The following is a 19,908-nucleotide window of genomic DNA, read 5'->3' as shown; positions in this document are numbered from 1 at the left end:
GAGAGTCAGGAGCTCATAAATATTCAGGACTCATCATTATCAGCTGGAGCTTTTCAATACAAGATGTTGGCAGATTGACTGGGTCAATTAAAGAAAGTGACCCAGCATTTTGCTAAGAGAATCAGTCACTTATTTATGTTGCCCTTAGTTAGGACTAGAGTTGAGCGAACACCTGGATGTTCGGGTTCGAGAAGTTCGGCCGAACATCCCGGAAATGTTCGGGTTCGGGATCCGAACCCGATCCGAACTTCGTCCCGAACCCGAACCCCATTGAAGTCAATGGGGACCCGAACTTTTCGGCACTAAAAAGGCTGTAAAACAGCCCAGGAAAGAGCTAGAGGGCTGCAAAAGGCAGCAACATGTAGGTAAATCCCCTGCAAACAAATGTGGATAGGGAAATGAATTAAAATAAAAATTAAATAAATAAAAATTAACCAAAATCAATTGGAGAGAGGTCCCATAGCAGAGAATCTGGCTTCACGTCACCCACCACTGTAAGAGTCCATTGTCATAAATTTAGGCCCAGCACCCAGGCAGAGGAGAGAGGTCCCGTAACAGAGAATCTGGCTTCATGTCAGCAGAGAATCAGTCTTCATGTCATAGCAGAGAATCAGGCTTCACGTCAGCCACCACTGCAACAGTCCATTGGCATATATTTAGGCCCAGCACCCAGGCAGAGGAGGGAGGTCCCGTAACAGACAATCTGGCTTCATGTCAGCAGAGAATCAGTCTGCATGTCATAGCAGAGAATGAGGCTTCACGTCAGCCACCACTGCAACAGTCCATTGGCATATATTTAGGCCCAGCACCCAGGCAGAGGAGAGAGGTCCCGTAACAGACAATCTGGCTTCATGTCAGCAGAGAATCAGTCTGCATGTCATAGCAGAGAATGAGGCTTCACGTCAGCCACCACTGCAACAGTCCATTGGCATATATTTAGGCCCAGCACCCAGGCAGAGGAGGGAGGTCCCGTAACAGAGAATCTGTCTTCATGTCAGCAGAGAATCAGTCTGCATGTCATAGCAGAGAATGAGGCTTCACGTCACCCACCACTGCAACAGTCCATTGGCATATATTTAGGCCCAGCACACACACAGGCAGAGGAGAGAGGTCCCGTAACAGAGAATCTGTCTTCATGTCAGCAGAGAATTAGTCTGCATGTCATAGCAGAGAATGAGGCTTCACGTCACCCACCACTGCAACAGTCCATTGGCATATATTTAGGCCCAGCACACACACAGGCAGAGGAGAGAGGTCCCGTAACAGAGAATCTGTCTTCATGTCAGCAGAGAATCAGTCTGCATGTCATAGCAGAGAATGAGGCTTCACGTCAGCCACCACTGCAACAGTCCATTGGCATATATTTAGGCCCAGCACCCAGGCAGAGGAGAGAGGTCCCATAACAGACAATCTGTCTTCATGTCAGCAGAGAATTATTCTGCATGTCATAGCAGAGAATCAGGCTTCACGTCACCCAACACTGCAACAGTCCATTGGCATATATTTAGGCCCCGGCACCCAGACACAGGAGAGGTTCATTCAACTTTGGGTAGCCTCGCAATATAATGGTAAAATGAAAATAAAAATAGGATTGAATGAGGAAGTGCCCTGGAGTCCAATAATATATGGTTATGGGGAGGTAGTTAATGTCTAATCTGGACAAGGGACGGACAGATCCTGTGGGATCCATGCCTGGTTCATTTTTATGAACGTCAGCTTGTCCACATTGGCTGTAGACAGGCGGCTGCGTTTGTCTGTAATGACGCCCCCTGCCGTGCTGAATACACGTTCAGACAAAACGCTGGCTGCCGGGCAGGCCAGCACCTCCAAGGCATAAAAGGCTAGCTCTGGCCACGTGGACAATTTAGAGACCCAGAAGTTAAATGGGGCCGAACCATCAGTCAGTACGTGGAGGGGTGTGCACACGTACTGTTCCACCATGTTAGTGAAATGTTGCCTCCTGCTAACACGTTGCGTATCAGGTGGTGGTGCAGTTAGCTGTGGCGTGTTGACAAAAGTTTTCCACATCTCTGCCATGCTAACCCTGCCCTCAGAGGAGCTGGCCGTGACACAGCTGCCTTGGCGACCTCTTGCTCCTCCTCTGCCTTGGCCTTGGGCTTCCACTTGTTCCCCTGTGACATTTGGGAATGCTCTCAGTAGCGCGTCTACCAACGTGCGCTTGTACTCGCGCATCTTCCTATCACGCTCCAGTGCAGGAAGTAAGGTGGGCACATTGTCTTTGTAGCGTGGATCCAGCAGGGTGGCAACCCAGTAGTCCGCACAGGTTAAAATGTGGGCAACTCTGCTGTCGTTGCGCAGGCACTGCAGCATGTAGTCGCTCATGTGTGCCAGGCTGCCCAGGGGTAAGGACAAGCTGTCCTCTGTGGGAGGCGTATCGTCATCGTCCTGCCTTTCCCCCCAGCCACGCACCAGTGATGGACCCGAGCTGCGTTGGGTGCCACCCCGCTGTGACCATGCTTCATCCTCATCCTCCTCCACCTCCTCCTCATCCTCGTCCTCCTCGTCCTCCAGTAGTGGGCCCTGTCTGGCCACATTTGTACCTGGCCTCTGCTGTTGCCAAAAACCTCCCTCTGAGTCACTTCGAAGAGACTGGCCTGAAAGTGCTAAAAATGACCCCTCTTCCTCCTCCTCCTCCTCCTCCTGGGCCACCTCCTCTTGCATCATCGCCCTAAGTGTTTTCTCAAGGAGACATAGAAGTGGTATTGTAACGCTGATAACGGCGTCATCGCCACTGGCCATGTTGGTGGAGTACTCGAAACAGCGCAACAGGGCACACAGGTCTCGCATGGAGGCCCAGTCATTGGTGGTGAAGTGGTGCTGTTCTGTAGTGCGACTGACCCGTGCGTGCTGCAGCTGAAACTCCACTATGGCCTGCTGCTGCTCGCACAGTCTGTCCAGCATGTGCAAGGTGGAGTTCCACCTGGTGGGCACGTCGCATATGAGGCGGTGAGCGGGAAGGCCGAAGTTACGCTGTAGCGCAGACAGGCGAGCAGCAGCAGGATGTGAACGCCGGAAGCGCGAACAGACGGCCCGCACTTTATGCAGCAGCTCTGACATGTCGGGGTAGTTGTGAATGAACTTCTGCACCACCAAATTCAGCACATGCGCCAAGCAAGGGATGTGCGTCAAATTGGCTAGTCCCAGAGCTGCAACGAGATTTCGCCCATTATCGCACACCACCAGGCCGGGCTTGAGGCTCACCGGCAGCAACCACTCGTCGGTCTGTTGTTCTATACCCCGCCACAACTCCTGTGCGGTGTGGGGCCTGTCCCCCAAACATATGAGTTTCAGAATGGCCTGCTGACGTTTACCCCGGGCTGTGCTGAAGTTGGTGGTGAAGGTGTGTGGCTGACTGGATGAGCAGGTGGAAGAAGAGGAGGAGGAAGCCGAGAAGGAGGAGGTGGCAACAGGAGGCAAAGAATGTTGCCCTGCGATCCTTGGCGGCGGAAGGACGTGCGCCAAACAGCTCTCCGCCTGGGGCCCAGCTGCCACTACATTTACCCAGTGTGCAGTTAGGGAGATATAGCGTCCCTGGCCGTGCTTACTGGTCCACGTATCTGTGGTTAGGTGGACCTTGCCACAGACGACGTTGCGCAGTGCACACTTGATTTTATCGGATACTTGGTTGTGCAGGGAAGGCACGGCTCTCTTGGAGAAGTAGTGGCGGCTGGGAACAACATACTGTGGGACAGCAAGCGACATGAGCTGTTTGAAGCTGTCTGTGTCCACCAGCCTAAATGACAGCATTTCATAGGCCAGTAGTTTAGAAATGCTGGCATTCAGGGCCAGGGATCGAGGGTGGCTAGGTGGGAATTTACGCTTTCTCTCAAATGTTTGTGAGATGGAGAGCTGAACGCTGCCGTGTGACATGGTTGAGACGCTTGGTGACGGAGGTGGTGGTGGTGGTGTTGGTGGTACATCCCCTGTTTGCTGGGCGGCAGGTGCCAACGTTCCTCCAGAGGCGGAGGAAGAGGCCGAGGCGGCAGCAGCAGAAGAGGCCGAGGCGGCAGCAGCAGAAGAGGTAGCAGGGGGAGCCTGAGTGACTTCCTTGGTTTTAAGGTGTTTACTCCACTGCAGTTCATGCTTTGCATGCAGGTGCCTGGTCATGCAGGTTGTGCTCAGGTTCAGAACGTTAATGCCTCGCTTAAGGCTCTGATGGCACAGCGTGCAAACCACTCGGGTCTTGTCGTCAGCACATTGTTTGAAGAAGTGCCATGCCAGGGAACTCCTTGAAGCTGCCTTTGGGGTGCTCGGTCCCAGATGGCGGCGGGCAGTAGCAGGCGGAGTCTCTTGGCGGCGGGTGTTCTGCTTTTGCCCACTGCTCCCTCTTTTGCTACGCTGTTGGCTCGGTCTCACCACTGCCTCTTCCTCCGAACTGTGAAAGTCAGTGGCACGACCTTCATTCCATGTGGGGTCTAGGACCTCATCATCCCCTGCATCGTCTTCCACCCAGTCTTGATCCCTGACCTCCTGTTCAGTCTGCACACTGCAGAAAGACGCAGCAGTTGGCACCTGTGTTTCGTCATCATCAGAGACATGCTGAGGTGGTATTCCCATGTCCTCATCATCAGGAAACATAAGTGGTTGTGCGTCAGTGCATTCTATGTCTTTCACCGCTGGGGAAGGGCTAGGTGGATGCCCTTGGGAAACCCTGCCAGCGGAGTCTTCAAACAGCATAAGAGACTGCTGCATAACTTGAGGCTGAGACAGTTTCCCTGGTATGCATGGGGGTGATGTGACAGACTGATGGGGTTGGTTTTCAGGCGCCATCTGTGCGCTTTCTGCAGAAGACTGGGTGGGAGATAATGTGAACGTGCTGGATCCACTGTCGGCCACCCAATTGACTAATGCCTGTACCTGCTCAGGCCTTACCATCCTTAGAACGGCATTGGGCCCCACCATATATCGCTGTAAATTCTGGCGGCTACTGGGACCTGAGGTAGTTGGTACACTAGGACGTGTGGATGTGGCAGAACGGCCACGTCCTCTCCCAGCACCAGAGGGTCCACTAACACCACCACGACCATGTCCACGTCCGCGTCCCTTACTAGATGTTTTTCTCATTGTTATGGTTCACCACAACAACAAATATATTATTTGGCCCAATGTATTGTATTCAAATTCAGCGGGATATAAATTTGAGGCCTAGTATTTAGGCGCTGGGTGACCGGTATGGATTTACTAACAGAATTAGACTTGGAAATGCACAGTAGCGTGTGTGTGAAGTTATTCTGAATGACCCTATGTGCACCTTGAATATTATATACCCTTTTAGGGATAGATTTCAAATAGCTCTGATATAGCAGGAACCACTAAATTATGAAATTGCTAAATTGGGAATTGTATTTCAACCCAGAACAAAAAATGTGCTTTGACGGACACTAAATAACTTTCCCAGCCACAACAGGACAGCGGTAACGAGAGATTTAGCAGGATATAAATTTGAGGCCTAGTATTTAGGCGCTGGGTGACAGGTATGGGTTTAGTGACAGAATTAGACTTGGAAATACACAGTAGCGGGTGTGTGTGAAGTTATTCTGAATGACCCAATGTGCACCTTGAATATTATATACCCTTTTAGGGATAGATTTCAAATAGCTCTGATATAGCAGAAACCACTAAATTATGAAATTGCTAAATTGGGAATTGTATTTCAACCCAGAACAAAAAATGTGCTTTGACGGACACTAAATAACTTTCCCAGCCACAACAGGACAGCGGTAACGAGAGATTTAGCGGGATATAAATTTGAGGCCTAGTATTTAGGCGCTGGGTGACAGGTATGGGTTTAGTGACAGAATTAGACTTGGAAATGCACAGTAGCGGGTGTGTGTGAAGTTATTCTGAATGACCCTATGTGCACCTTGAATATTATATACCCTTTTAGGGATAGATTTCAAATAGCTCTGATATAGCAGGAACCACTAAATTATGAAATTGCTAGATTGGGAATTGTATTTCAACCCAGAACAAAAAATGTGCTTTGACGGACACTAAATAACTTTCCCAGCCACAACAGGACAGCGGTAACGAGAGATTTAGCGGGATATAAATTTGAGGCCTAGTATTTAGGCGCTGGGTGACCGGTATGGATTTAGTGACAGAATTAGACTGGGATATGGCCAAAAAATAACCACACTATTGCTGGTTAAATGCACTTGGTGACGGGCGCAGCTTGCCCCTGATGTAGTATATGGCCAAAAAATGAACAGACTATTGCTGGTTAAATGCACTTGGTGTCACAGCTTGACCAACCACACTACTGAGGGTTAAATGCACTTGGTGACGGGCGCAGCTTGCCCCTGATGTAGTATATGGCCAAAAAATAAACAGACTATTGCTGGTTAAATGCACTTGGTGTGACAGCTTCACCCTGATGTAGGCTTTAGCCAAAAAACAACCACACCATTGAGGGTTAAATGCACTTGGTGACAGGCGCAGCTTGCCCCTGATTTAGTATATGGCCAAAAAATGAACAGACTATTGCTGGTTAAATGCACTTGGTGTGACAGCTTCACCCTGATGTAGGCTTTAGCCAAAAAACAACCACACCATTGAGGGTTAAATGCACTTGGTGACAGGCGCAGCTTGCCCCTGATTTAGTATATGGCCAAAAAATGAACAGACTATTGCTGGTTAAATGCACTTGGTGTGACAGCTTCACCCTGATGTAGGCTTTAGCCAAAAAACAACCACACCATTGAGGGTTAAATGCACTTGGTCGCAGCTTGGATGCACTTGGTCGCAGCACCGCACAAGACACAAAATGGCCGCCGATCACCCCAGAAAAAAGTGACTGACAAACGGTCTGGGCAGCCTAAAAACAGTGAGTGAGCATTTGAATTTCAGCAGCTCAATGATGCACAGCTGCAGATCGATCGATTAATCAAGTGAAGTCCTTTGGAGGAGTTAATCTGCCTAATCTCGCCCTACTGTCGCAGCCGCAACCTCTCCCTACGCTAATCAGAGCAGAGTGACGGGCGGCGCTATGTGACTCCAGCTTAAATAGAGGCTGGGTCACATGGTGCTCTGGCCAATCACAGCCATGCCAATAGTAGGCATGGCTGTGACGGCCTCTTGGGGCAAGTAGTATGACGCTTGTTGATTGGCTGCTTTGCAGCCTTTCAAAAAGCGCCAAGAAAGCGTCACAAAAGCGCGAAGAAAGCGACGAACACCGAACCCGAACCCGGACTTTTACGAAAATGTCCGGGTTCGGGTCCGTGTCACGGACACCCCAAAATTCGGTACGAACCCGAACTATACAGTTCGAGTTCGCTCATCCCTAGTTAGGACACCATAAAACTGGTGACAGGTTCCCTTTAAATTCATACTCCAAATCCTAATGGAAACTATTTTTCTTTTAGGGAAGGGATTGCTGGTGTTATCAGGACAGAAGTGGTTTCAACACCGCCGGCTGCTGACCCCGGGATTTCATTATGATGTTCTGAAGCCGTATGTCAAGCTGATGTCCGACTGCGTCACTGTCATGCTGGTATAATTATAAAAATCTATACAACATTTAAAACTCAGAAAAAGCACAGAGAAGATTGGGGGAATTTCACCTATTTTGGTCAATTTCATGGTGTAAAAAATTTTTTTTTAGGGAGTGTTCACATCTCTGTTTCATTTTCAGTTTTTCTGATCCAAAAACAGGAAAATAGGAACCTGTATAAAAAAAAAAAAAGGATTCCTGTGCATCATTTAGGGCCAATTCCATGGGATTTCGGGTCCGTGACATGTCCTATCTTTTGTCATATCTTGCAGATCGTGGACCTATTCAAGTCAATGGTTCTGCACAGCAATACGGAATTCGCACGGCCAGTGCCCTTGCATTGCAGACCACTATTTGCGGTCCGCAGCACGGGCATGGAGCCCTTATGCACAGGATCCAGTTTTTTTTTTGGGACGGATCAGAAGAACGGAAAATGAAACGGAGATGTGAACGCTCCCTAAGTCTCTTCCTACATTTCAAAATGGGTGTGAAAATGGGGCAGGGTTTTATGGAAAGTGGGCATGGTTTAGTGGAAGGGGTGCGCCTCCTGAGAAATTCACACAAATAATATTGAAGTGAATGGGTCCGCATCTGAGCCGCTAAAACGGACCCAAACAACGGCCGTGTGCATGAGGCCTAATATTGAAGCCAGATTTATGAGCAAGCATAGAATTTGATTTCCAGTGCAAGGACAGGCAAAACGCACCAAGTTTATTAGGAAACTTGACTTATCTTACTCCAATGTATTTTAGTTTACATGGCCTGATGGAGCAAGCGATTGTTCCTTCCCGACAATCGCCTGCTTGCAGGGCCGGTGCAAGGATTTTTTCCAACACAAGCGAAGGTACATTTTGGCGCCCCCCCCCCGGCAGCTCACCTGGCCCTGGTCCCGTCTGCAGCAGCTGGCTTCTCCTCTGTGTGGTCCTGGTATCTTCTCTCTGTTTCAGACAATCGCTTGTTTGAGGACCGTATTTTTCGCCCTCTAAGTCGCGCCGGCCCATAAGACGCTCCTAGGTTTTAGAGGAGGATAATAAGAAAAAAATATTTTCCATTACACCTCAGGTCAGACCCCAATGTTAATCAGACCTCAGCTGACAGCTCCAATCAGACCCCCAATGTTAATCAGACCTAAGATCAGACCCCATGTCAGACATCAGCCCCCATCCATCAGCCCCCCATGTCAGCCATCATGCCGCCATGTCAGCCATTAGCCCCCCATGTCAGCCATCATCCCCCATCCATTATGTCCCCATGTAAACCATCATGCCCCCATGTCAGTCATCAGCCCCCATGTCAGCCATCAGCCCCCATGTCAGCCATCAGCCCTCCATGTCACATTTCTCCCCCTCCATGTCACATTTCTCCCTCTCCATGTCACATTTTTCCGCCCTCCCCAGGGGGCGCCCTAAGGCAGCCGCTTGGTCTGCCTTATGGTAGCACCGGCCCTGCCTGCTTGGTAATGATGCATTTACAGGCCACAATCTCCTCCACAGTATAGGGAGGAGTGATCGCTAATGCCATCATCTCATACAGCTGAGGATGTTTAGACAGAACAATCTGCTGCCAACAAATTATAACTTAGGTGACGGCACTAACAATTGTATTGTACGATGACTGAGCATTTTGCTCGTTCATCTGGTAATCGGTGGCACCTTCAAATGGGAAGATTATGGCAAATAAGCGTTCCTAAGACCCAAACATCGGGCAGTGTTGAGGGGCTGGAGTATCTCCTCCATTGTCTTCAGTTCTGCAATCCTAATATCTTCTCATTGTTTTAGGACAAATGGGAACGTCTGGTCCCCAAAGATAACCCTGTGGAGCTTTTCCATCACGTCAGCCTCATGACCTTGGACACCATCATGAAATGTGCCTTCAGCTACCAGAGCAACTGCCAGATGGACAGGTATTTTGTAGAGAAAAGGTCCGCGAAGATTGCTGTCAGCGACAGACTGAAGTTCCTTGGGCCCACCAGAGGAAATGATTCTGAGGTCCACCCTCTATGTATATAGGACCTTAAGAGCCCTTTGTTATTAGGGGTCCATTATTGTCAGAGCTTGGGACCTCCAGGAGGATCCTCTGGTGGGCCAGTCCGACCCTGATTGCCAGTAATACCTGGGATGTAATACCGGGATATTTGGACTTATTGATGGGCAGAGCCGAGTGATTTTCATCATCTGTAGATGTGTAGAGAATGGGCTGCACATACTGTATCTCTCCCAATGTCTGCTACAATGTATCAGACTGTATAGCTCACAGAGCATTGTCTGGACTGGATACAATTGTATCTACCTTTCAACTGAGAGCAGGACTACCTATGGACAGGTTTACTGCCTTTGAATGTAAAGAAAAGTATTCTCATTCATTGAAAGCAAATACACACCACTTGAAAATGATAGAAACTGAAACAGATAGGCCTATTTCACACTGGCGTTTACGCGTTCCAGCAGACTGTTCCGGCAGCGTTTTTTGTCTGTCCGCCTCGGCATATTATAGTGAATGGGGCTGGGTGGACTTCCGGCAGCACACACATGTACACTGTAGTACGGATTCCCCTGCCGGAACGAGTAAATGCCAGTGTGAAAGTAGCCTTAGGGTACTTTCACACTAGCGTTAGAAGAATCCGGCAGGCAGTTCAGTTGCCAGAACTGCCTGCCGGATCCGGAAATCCATATGCAAACGGAGATCATTTGTTTCTGGATCTGCATGCGGATCCGTCTGACAAATGCATTACCGGATCCCTCTCTCTAGTGTCATCCGGAATAACGGATCCGGTATTTTTTTTTCTTCACAATTCTAAAGGTCTGCGTCTGCGCAGACTGGAAAACCGTATCCGTCAATGCGGCAATTTCCTGAACACTTGGTACTGGATCCGGCATTAATACATTTCAATGGAAATTAATGCCGGCAAGTGTTCCAGAATTTTGGCTGGAGAAAATACTGCAGCATGCTGCAGTATTTTCTCCGGCCAAATACAGTAAAGGGGACGGAACGGAAGACATCCTGATGCACGCTGAACGGATTGCTTTCCATTCAGAATACATTAGGACAAAACTGAAGCGCTTTCTTCCTGTATTGAGCCCCTATGATGGAACTCAATACCGGAAAACTTTAACGCTAGTCCAAAGTTCTGACTCGTCTTTATAGCTTTGCTGTGCCTTTTTCTAGACTGTGTGCCATAAAATAAAATCTACGCCAGCTATGAGCTAGCATCGATATGAGCTACACTCTATGAGTAAGTTATAGTAAATGTATTGGGGGCTGACTGGCCCCCACCCCTCCACAAATATGGTGCCTGACATAATTTGAAACTTTTTTAGGTAATAAAAGTGGTGGAAATCCCTTTAGAGATCCACCCCAAAGTATATTAGAAAGTTGTTAAACTTTCCATTTATATTACTTACACAGGGGCAAAGGAGGGAAAAGCAATCAAATAGTAAAAGCAACATTATTTACCTATTAGATCGAGTGCCTTCTGCTCTGGTTCTCCCTACCTTGTGTACCTGGCTGCAGCGATGATATCACATCATCAACATGTGACCACTGCAGCCAATCACTGGCCTCAATGTTTTTTTTCTGGACAACCCCTTAAAAGCAGGGGAGCAAAAAACTCTTCTCATATGAACAGGCAAAGTGCAAGGATTAAAAAAAGACTCACCTGTCTCTGGCACTCCGATTCCAGTGCTATGCTCCTTTCTCCTCCTCTTCAGGTTTCTTCTGGACTAGAAGTGTGACATGCTTTCTACATTTCTGTCACCGCTGCCGACCAATCAATTGCACCACCGGTAATTTGTGCAGGTAAAGCATGTGACCGATGAGGACATTGATTTGCTGGCAGCGTTGATGTCCATGTAGATGGCCTATCACATATCTGGTCCAGCGGGGAGCAGAAGTGGAGGAATAGGGAATTCAGAGCAGAAATCCCTGAGGAGACTATATTTTTTCAAACCCCTGCTCCCTGCCTGCACAAATAAGAAGGGTTTTCCCGTCTTGGAGAACCTATTAAGGTCAATGGCTAGTAAGCTGAAGGACCATTGATGGTGACCAATGAATTGGCCGAAAAAAATCAATTTTAGTTAATGTCCTCATATAACATGGTGACAGTTTAAAAAAAAAAAAAAACTCTTTAGGGCAACCTCTCAGAGAACGCTCTATTATATTAGGGTGCACTCAAACTCACTGTCTGTTCTTTCCTCTCAGTGAGAGCGCTTACATCAAAGCTGTTTATGATCTCTCCTACCTGGTGGACTTCAGATTTGTCTGTTTACCCTATCATAATGACCTCATCTTTTACCTGAGCCCTCATGGATTCCGTTTTCGAAGAGCGCTGAGAGTAGCGCATGAACACACAGGTGAGTCTGATGCCCTCTAATATGATAGATAATGTATGATGATAGTGATTAGAAGTCACCGATGAACTGTTCAATCATGATCATAAAGACCAGGGTCTCCTGGGTAATTACTTCTCGGTGGTCCATAAATTATTATTTTCTTCTACGACTCTCAGGTAAAGTAATTAAAGAGAGGAAACAGTCCCTCAAGGAAGATACAGAGCTGGAGAAGATCCAGAAGAAACGACACTTGGATTTCCTCGATATTCTCCTCTGTGCTAAGGTGGGGAAAATATATCATTATTAGCTTTATCATAATTATAGTGGTTAGTAAGGAGCCCATGATGACCTCTAATGCTTGGGAGCCCAGATCACCTTCCGTCCCCACCGGGACAAAAGTGACTACTTGTTGTAACATCTTCCTAAACTAGAAAGATGGTTGACCAACACTGAACCTTGTAAGTACCTTATCGATGCTATGTCCTTATTGCATTATTGAATTCGAGTGGAAATCTATTTATTGTCTGAAGAAAGGGTGAATGTACATCCTGAAACGCGTTATTATATTTAAATAGAAAAGTAGATATTATCCTGCGTCTCTTTGGATGCTTGGGTACCAGTGCAGACACTTCTTTTCCACTCAAATTCATTGCTGGAAGGTCTTCCAGAGGTTGCCCTGGACTGCAGCTGACCCGCATCACCTCTCATTTTCAGCCTCTAAGAGAATAGCGTCTATCAGCCCAACTGACGTGAGCACCTAATTTAATACGTTTCATGGCATTTTGTTCAAGCAGGAACGTTACTGCTCGATGAGTCGCTCCTTCTCCTTTTATTGTTTAATCCAGTTTATAGCATCATTATTTTACAGGATGAAAATGGTCAGGGTCTATCTGATAAAGATCTGCAGGCTGAGGTGGACACGTTCATGTTTGAAGGGCACGATACAACAGCCAGTGGTATCTCCTGGATATTATACTGCTTGGCTAAATACCCTGAGCATCAGGAGAAATGCCGGGAGGAGATCAGAGAAGTTCTGGAGAAGAGGAGAACAGTAGAATGGTGAGAACATGGTGTGCTACAGGACCATTACATTTCTAACCCTCATTTAACCCTTAAAGGGCTTGCCTGGGTTGTAGGTATTGGAGACCAAGGTTATCAGTAGAGATGAGCGAGGTTTGGAAAACTTCGATTTGGCTGCTTCACAAATTTGACAAAGCATTTCTTTGAGCATTCGTGAGCCAATGACCTGGAATGATGATTTTGCTGCCCCCCTTAATACCTTAATTTGAGTGCAAAGAGGCCGCCGCGGCCAACTGCTGGCTGGCGTGATGACGTCATGCGTCACCAGGCACAAGATTTTGCACGGGATCTTTTGGAGATTGGACACGGCGGCCTCTTTGTGCTAAAACGGATGACGTGAGTGTGAATTTTTTTTTTTACCGCCATTTCAAGGAAACTTGATTGATTACCACGAAGCACAAGCTAATCAAATTTTCCTTGAAATTCGGATCGAAGTCCACTTCGGATACTTCGTTCATCACTAGTCATCAGTATCAGATTGGTGGGGGTCCAAAACTCTGTTAGCACAGCTTAGCACGGCGCATCATGTAGATATATATATATATACACCGTATATATCGTCTTTGGTGGAATAGATCATCAATGTTTTTGCTTTTATGATGCCAGGGAGGACCTGAGTAAGCTGCCCTACACCTCCATGTGTATTAAGGAGAGCATGCGTCTCTACCCGCCTGTACCAGGGGTGGCTCGTGAACTTAAAGAACCAATCACCTTCTGTGATGGCCGCAGGCTGCCCAAAGGTCAGTGACGTTGACATTTCTCTGATCCAACATCTCCCAAATGCAATAGTAAAATGATTTCCATGCACAGACCTTGGAGATACATGATGCCCGTGTGAACCGTCTTTGTACTTTCTTTGCAGGTGCTGACGTTCTCATCAGTATTTATGCCATAAACCGCTGCTCCAGTGTCTGGGAGAATCCAGAGGTAAGTGTACGGTTAATTCATTGCTTTCCCAATAGTATTACATGGTGGACATTCAGATGAATGCCGGTCTATGTAATATAAGGAAGCATTGCGTCCACCAGGACGGGGCTGCCTGCAGCTACCACTCCTCATATAGAGGACCTCCAAAATGTGGCCAATATGCCAATAATAGGCTCAGCATGAACACTGCCCCCAGAGGCCAAGGTGTGAAAATACATGACCTTGCAACAAATTATGGTATGAATCAAATTTCTAATATTTTATTTAACTGAAATGGCACAAAAATGTGTTATTTTCAAAATGATTTGCACAATAATATAATGTCACATCAAGTGCGGAAAAACATGGACATTCAGGAGCTCGAATATTCATTGTATTGTATTACAGTTACCCTTATAAAGGAGGAAATGTACTGTAACTAAGTTTACTCATCTTTATTTCTGTTTAGGTTTTCGACCCCCTTAGGTTTTCTCCAGAAAACACCTCCAATAGGCACCCCCATGCCTTCCTGCCCTTCTCTGCCGGAGGAAGGTAAAGCACTTGCTACCATCAGAGCGACATCTTTTATAGTATTGTTACTCTTTATAAATTATACGGAAAGGGAAAACAGATTTGTTTTCTTCCTATGTCTCTCCACCCTGACCATCCTGTCTGCATTAGAGATGAGCAAAGTATTCAAAAATTTGATTCGGCTGCTTCGCCTAATTTTACAGCAAAATTCGCTTTGTGACGCAATACTTTGTCACGAAGCGCCTTTCTTTGTAAGTAGTGGGCGCAATGACAAATGCCGCCCCCGTCATTGTACCCCTCAGATGCCGCGTTCATAGGTGATCGCAGCATCTGACAGTAATGTGTAAATTTAAAAAAATATAAATTAAATCATACTTACCTCATCTATTTGCTCACGATGGACCGGCCGCCACCATCTGGATTGAAGATCTAGCACAAAATCTTGCGCGGCCTTTGATGACATCATCACGTCGGCCGGCGCGGCGTCGACGTATGTCACTGCGCACAGGATTTCACCCGAGATCTTCAAGCAAGATGGAGGCTGGCCCGTTGTGAGAAAATGGATGAGCTAAGTTTGATTAAAAAAAAATAAAAAATTTAACCGCCATTTAGGGAAAATCGATTCGCTACCACGAAGCACAAGAAAATTCAGCTTCACGGCAAATCGAATTTTCCCTGAAATTCGGATCGAAGTCTACTTTGTGGACTTTGATTCACTAAACACTAGTCTGCATCCGTATGTCCGTTCCGCAGCTCTGTAAAAATGATAGAACATGTCCTATTGTTGTCAGCAAAATGGACAAGAATAGGCATGACAATGGGTCTGCAAAAAAAAAAAAGTCCATATAGTACTTACAGGGAACATGTCACATTGGACATGCAGGCTGTTCTGCCAGCATAACATTGTAGTGATTGACAGATGCACGCTTATACAGGAAAGAGTGTCGATCACTGATTAGGATCACCTAGTGCAGGCTCTCCAGCTGTTGTAAAACTACAACCCCCACCATGCCCTGCTGTAGACTGATAGCTGTAGGTAGCCTGGGCATGCTGGGAGTTGTAGTTTTGCAACAGCTGGAGAGCCTCAGGTTGGCCAGCCCTGACCTGTGGTTTCCTAAGCACAGTTCTGACCAGGCTGAACTGCTGACAGCAGTAGGTCGGGACCAGCAGCACAAAAATAACTTCTGTGGAGTTTTTCTCATTAGGAGTACTGTGAATATCAAGTTTTATTTTGCCAGATTCTAGTCTTTAAAGGAATTGTGCCACCTCAGACATTGGTGGCATATGTTATGCCACCAGTGTCAGACAGGTGCACATCCCAGAGATGGGACTTGTATAGGAGTTCTGAAAATAGCTGAGCGAGGGTGCTTAGCTATTTTCGGAAGTCCCTTAGAAAGGAATGGAGAGCGCACCGCCCAACCGCAGCCCCCACTCCATTCAACTTTATGAGACTGCCAGAAACAGAGAAACAGCTGAGCTTAGCTATTTTCGGAACTCCACTAAGAATGGCGCGCGGCTGTGCATGAGTAGCCATTTACTGTTCACTTTAGGGGTCCCAGTCTATAGGTAGGTACAGGTCCGTAGTGACATAGCGATATGCCACCAATGTCTGAGATTAAATATTCCCTTTAAAGGAGTTGTCTTACTTCAGCAAATGGCATTTATCATGTAGAGAAGGTTAATACAAGGCACTTACTAATGTATTGTGATTGTCCATATTGCACCCTTAGCTGCTTAATTCATTTTTCCATCACATCATACACTGCTCATGTCCAGGGGTTACAACCACTGCTGCAGCGCAGATACGAGGTGGCTGGAATGGGAGCTGCTGCGCATGCGTTCCTATATGCGATCCCACGGTCCCTGCCACCAGAAAAGCTGGTGCTTTTTCTTACAGTGTTTAAGCACGACCACCGTTGCTGAATTTCAGGGTGGTCGTAACCATGGAAATGACCAGTGTATAATGTGATGGAAAAATGAATCAAGCCAGCAAAAGAGGCAATATGGACAATCACAATACATTAGTAAGTGCCTTGTATTCACTTTCTCTACATTATAAATGGTATTTGCTGAAGTGAGAGGACCAATTTGCGTCCAGTGGAGGTGGAGCTTCACTTGAAGTTATTATTTCATAGCCCCTCCCCTGTTCTCCGAGTGACAGCTGTAGCATCCAATCAGGAGACCAGTACAGCTGTGACTCAGAGCAGAGAGCACTTTACACTGAAGCTCCACCTCCACTGGACTTTACAAGTAGACTTTGGCAGAACAAAACTTCATATTCACAATACTCCTTTTGATAAAAGCTCCACAAAAGTTATGTTTGTACTGTTCTCCTCAGCCCCTACTTAGTGCTGTCAGCAGTTTAGCATGGTCAAAACTGCTGACAGATTTAATTTAAATTAATAGATCACAAGTTATACGGAGTCTTTTCCCACAAAACTATACATCAATCTGATTAGCATCATACTAGCTGGGTTGCCAGAATTTTTCTTTTTTCTGGACAACCTATCCCAAAATTACGGGCAGCCAACATTTTTTACAGACAGATTGGAAAACCATAATGAATGATAAAGATTATGCCCCCTTGCAGACGAGCGTTCCTCCCGCATCGAGTCCGCATCGCAGCATCCAGCCTGACCTCCCAGCACTGACGGAATTCACATAGCATTATATTGATTTATGATGCTATGCAACCCTTTCACACGGGCAAGAATTCCGCGTGGGTGCAATGCGTGCGGGGAACGCATTGCATCCGCACTGAATCCGGACCCATTTACTTCAATGGGGCTGTGCAAATGAGTGGTGATTTTCACGCATCACTTGCGCGTTGCGTGAAAATTGCATGTTCTATATTCTGCGTTTTTCACGCAGGCCCCATAGAAATGAATGGGGATGCGTGAAAATCGCATAGCATCCCCAAGCAAGTGAGGAGGCAATGCGTTTTTCACGCATGGTTGCTAGAAGATGATGCTAGTAAATATTATTTTCCCTTATAACATGGTTATAAGGGAAAATAATAGCATTCTTAATGCAGAATACTTACTAAAATGTTGCTTGAGGGGTTAAAAATAAATAAATAAATTAACTCACCTCATCCACTTGATCGCTCAGCCGGCATCGTCTTCTTTCTTCTTCTTTCAGGACCTGCAAAAGGACCTTTGATGATGTAATCCTTCTATCTTCATTCAGCAAGACCTGCGCTGACGTCATCAAAGGTCCTTTTGCAGGTCCTGAAAGAAGAAGAAAGAAGATGATGCCGGCTGAGCGATCAAGTGGATGAGGTGAGTTAATTTATTTATTTATTTTTAACCCCTCAAGCAACATTTTAGTAAGCATTCTGCATTAAGAATGCTATTATTTTCCCTTATAACCGTGTTATAAGGGAAAACAATAAAATATACTGAATACTTAACCCAAGCCCGAACTTCAGTGAAGAAGTCCGGGTTCGGGTCTGGGTACCACATTCAGTTTTTTATCACGCGCGTGCAAAATGCATTGCACTCATGCGGAAAGAATTGAACCACGCAACACAATCGCAGTCAAAACTGGGCATAGTAGCTGCTATGGTGGGAGAAGGGTGTCACTCAAGTGCAGGATCAATAATAACAATTGACTTTACAAATCCTGATTTACTATGCCACTGTTAGTCAATGCATTACACATACGCCTCTGCTGCCTATGGCATTTAGGCTAAAAAGTGGTTGTTATCCATATAAGTGATCGGACCAGTTGGTATGAATGGCACTCCGTTTTTCTTTGCACCGGTTTTTCTTTAACGAGCCGCCCTGTAATGTGACATCACCGCTGTGTGTTCTCTCTCTCTCTCTCTCTCGCAGGAACTGCATTGGGCAGAATTTTGCGATGAATGAAATGAAAGTCGCCATTTGCCTGACTTTACAGAGGTTTGAACTGCACACGGTCCCCGGGAAAGAACCATTAACACAACCCCAATTAATTTTACGCTCCGTGAACGGAATATACATCAATCTGAAGAAGATAGACAAGATGTGACAAGATGAAAAAGATCTGACAATGCGATAACGCAAACCTATTGGCCAATGAAAAAAAGAAGTTCAGAAAATCTTCATAATTGTTAATAATTGTATCCCGCGTCTATTTCTACATGGACGTAATCCTCTTCTATACATAATCTCCCAATGGCAAGTAATTTATTAACCAGTCCAAAAATATGGCGCCACCCATTTTCACAGCTCAGCCTCATCCCCTTCAATGGAGCTGAGCTGCAGTACCAGATAAAACCCAAGCATGGGTGCGGTGCTGTTTTTGCAAGAAAGCAGACATTTTTTCCTAATCTTGGACAATTCCCATTCTGGCTATTCCAATCCCCAACCCCTGGGACTGACAAAAAAAAGATGCACAACGAATGCTCAAAATAAAGGATCTGTGTTTTTTATAAAAATGTTCTGTTCTTCTGACGGATCAAAGGTAATTAGTTTCATGAGACACCTAGCAGAAATGCCGAAAAGGCCACTTTTGGACAAGAGTGCACTGCACTCACCACTAGAGGACTCTCTGAGTGGATCCCATATAGAAGTCTGTGGACCCATAGGCACACAGAGGTTTTTGCCTTCTCCACTGGATGCCATATTATAGCTTTATTGCTTTTACGTGGATTTTGTTATTAGGTGGTTTGGAGCTATGCAGATAATTTTAGGGGTCTAGACCTCCAATAGTGTCCTCAAAAACGAATAAGGTCAATAGACTATAGACTGTAATGAGATCCATGGCGCCTGATAAAAAGTCCTCAAATATTGAGGGGAAACATGCCCATCCCCCGATTGTCCAGCTGACAGCTATTTCTCCCGCAGCCACCATACACATGCTCCATCCTACCGACTACCTCATACACATGCATCCTCTGTCCTGCTGAGTATGCAGCCACCATACAAATGCTCCATCCTACCTACTACCTCATACACATGCATCCTCGGTTTTGCTGAGTAAGCATGTGTTTCCAATTGCAAGAGAGAAGACAGTCACTGCCAGACGCCTCAGCTTATTTCCTGCCAGGACAAAGTGATCTGGCATTGAAATTCAACTTGCCTGATCTCCCCCCAACATTGGGACTAGTCAGAAGGACCTCTACACATTAATCCCTGCCGATATCCTAATGCGCATGGACCAGAGAGGTTGGATTTTTCCTGTCTGACCCCCAATGTTTCCCGCTTAGATAAGCGGCGCCGTATGTGTATGACAGCCACTTATCTGCCCTGTCAGATAAAATAGGATTAAGGGCTTGTTCACATCACTGTTATGGATTCTGTCATTGTTTTCGCTTTCAACGGAAAATAACGGAATCCATAAGACGGAAGTCAAAACGAAAGCCTTGAAGAGGCATTCCGTTTTGATCTTTCGCAATACAAGTCGGTGGGCAGTCCTGCATAACGAAAACCAGGACGGATGCGTTATGCTGCCTATAGACTTGTATTATGATGGATTTCCGTCATAATAGAAGTCTACGGGCAAGCATAACGGATCCGTCTGGTTTCCGTTATGCAGAACGAAAAAAAAGTCCTGTCGACAGGTTTT

General features: G+C 46.4%; 1 protein-coding gene across 2 annotated transcripts in view; it reads left to right on the top strand.

Annotated features, from left to right (window-relative positions):
- Nucleotides 1–19,908, top strand: part of LOC122943862 (cytochrome P450 4A2-like) — a 28,974-nt gene extending 9,066 nt beyond the window's left edge. Inside the window, exons 4-12 of one of the 2 annotated variants that reach the window (XM_044301945.1) lie at nucleotides 7,386–7,513; nucleotides 9,292–9,416; nucleotides 11,711–11,862; nucleotides 12,018–12,124; nucleotides 12,710–12,900; nucleotides 13,528–13,661; nucleotides 13,784–13,848; nucleotides 14,297–14,379; nucleotides 18,195–19,908. In XM_044301945.1, coding sequence (XP_044157880.1) covers nucleotides 7,386–7,513; nucleotides 9,292–9,416; nucleotides 11,711–11,862; nucleotides 12,018–12,124; nucleotides 12,710–12,900; nucleotides 13,528–13,661; nucleotides 13,784–13,848; nucleotides 14,297–14,379; nucleotides 18,195–18,369 — 1,160 coding nt within the window. In that variant the 3' untranslated portion in view covers nucleotides 18,370–19,908. The remainder of the gene's footprint in view (nucleotides 1–7,385; nucleotides 7,514–9,291; nucleotides 9,417–11,710; nucleotides 11,863–12,017; nucleotides 12,125–12,709; nucleotides 12,901–13,527; nucleotides 13,662–13,783; nucleotides 13,849–14,296; nucleotides 14,380–18,194) is intronic. The other variant, XM_044301946.1, reaches the window with a different exon arrangement.

This window comes from Bufo gargarizans, chromosome 7, assembly GCF_014858855.1.
Source record: "Bufo gargarizans isolate SCDJY-AF-19 chromosome 7, ASM1485885v1, whole genome shotgun sequence".
Lineage (NCBI taxonomy): Eukaryota > Metazoa > Chordata > Amphibia > Anura > Bufonidae > Bufo > Bufo gargarizans.
Note: the sequence above shows the minus strand (reverse complement) of the source record. Positions and strands in the feature narration are given on the sequence as shown.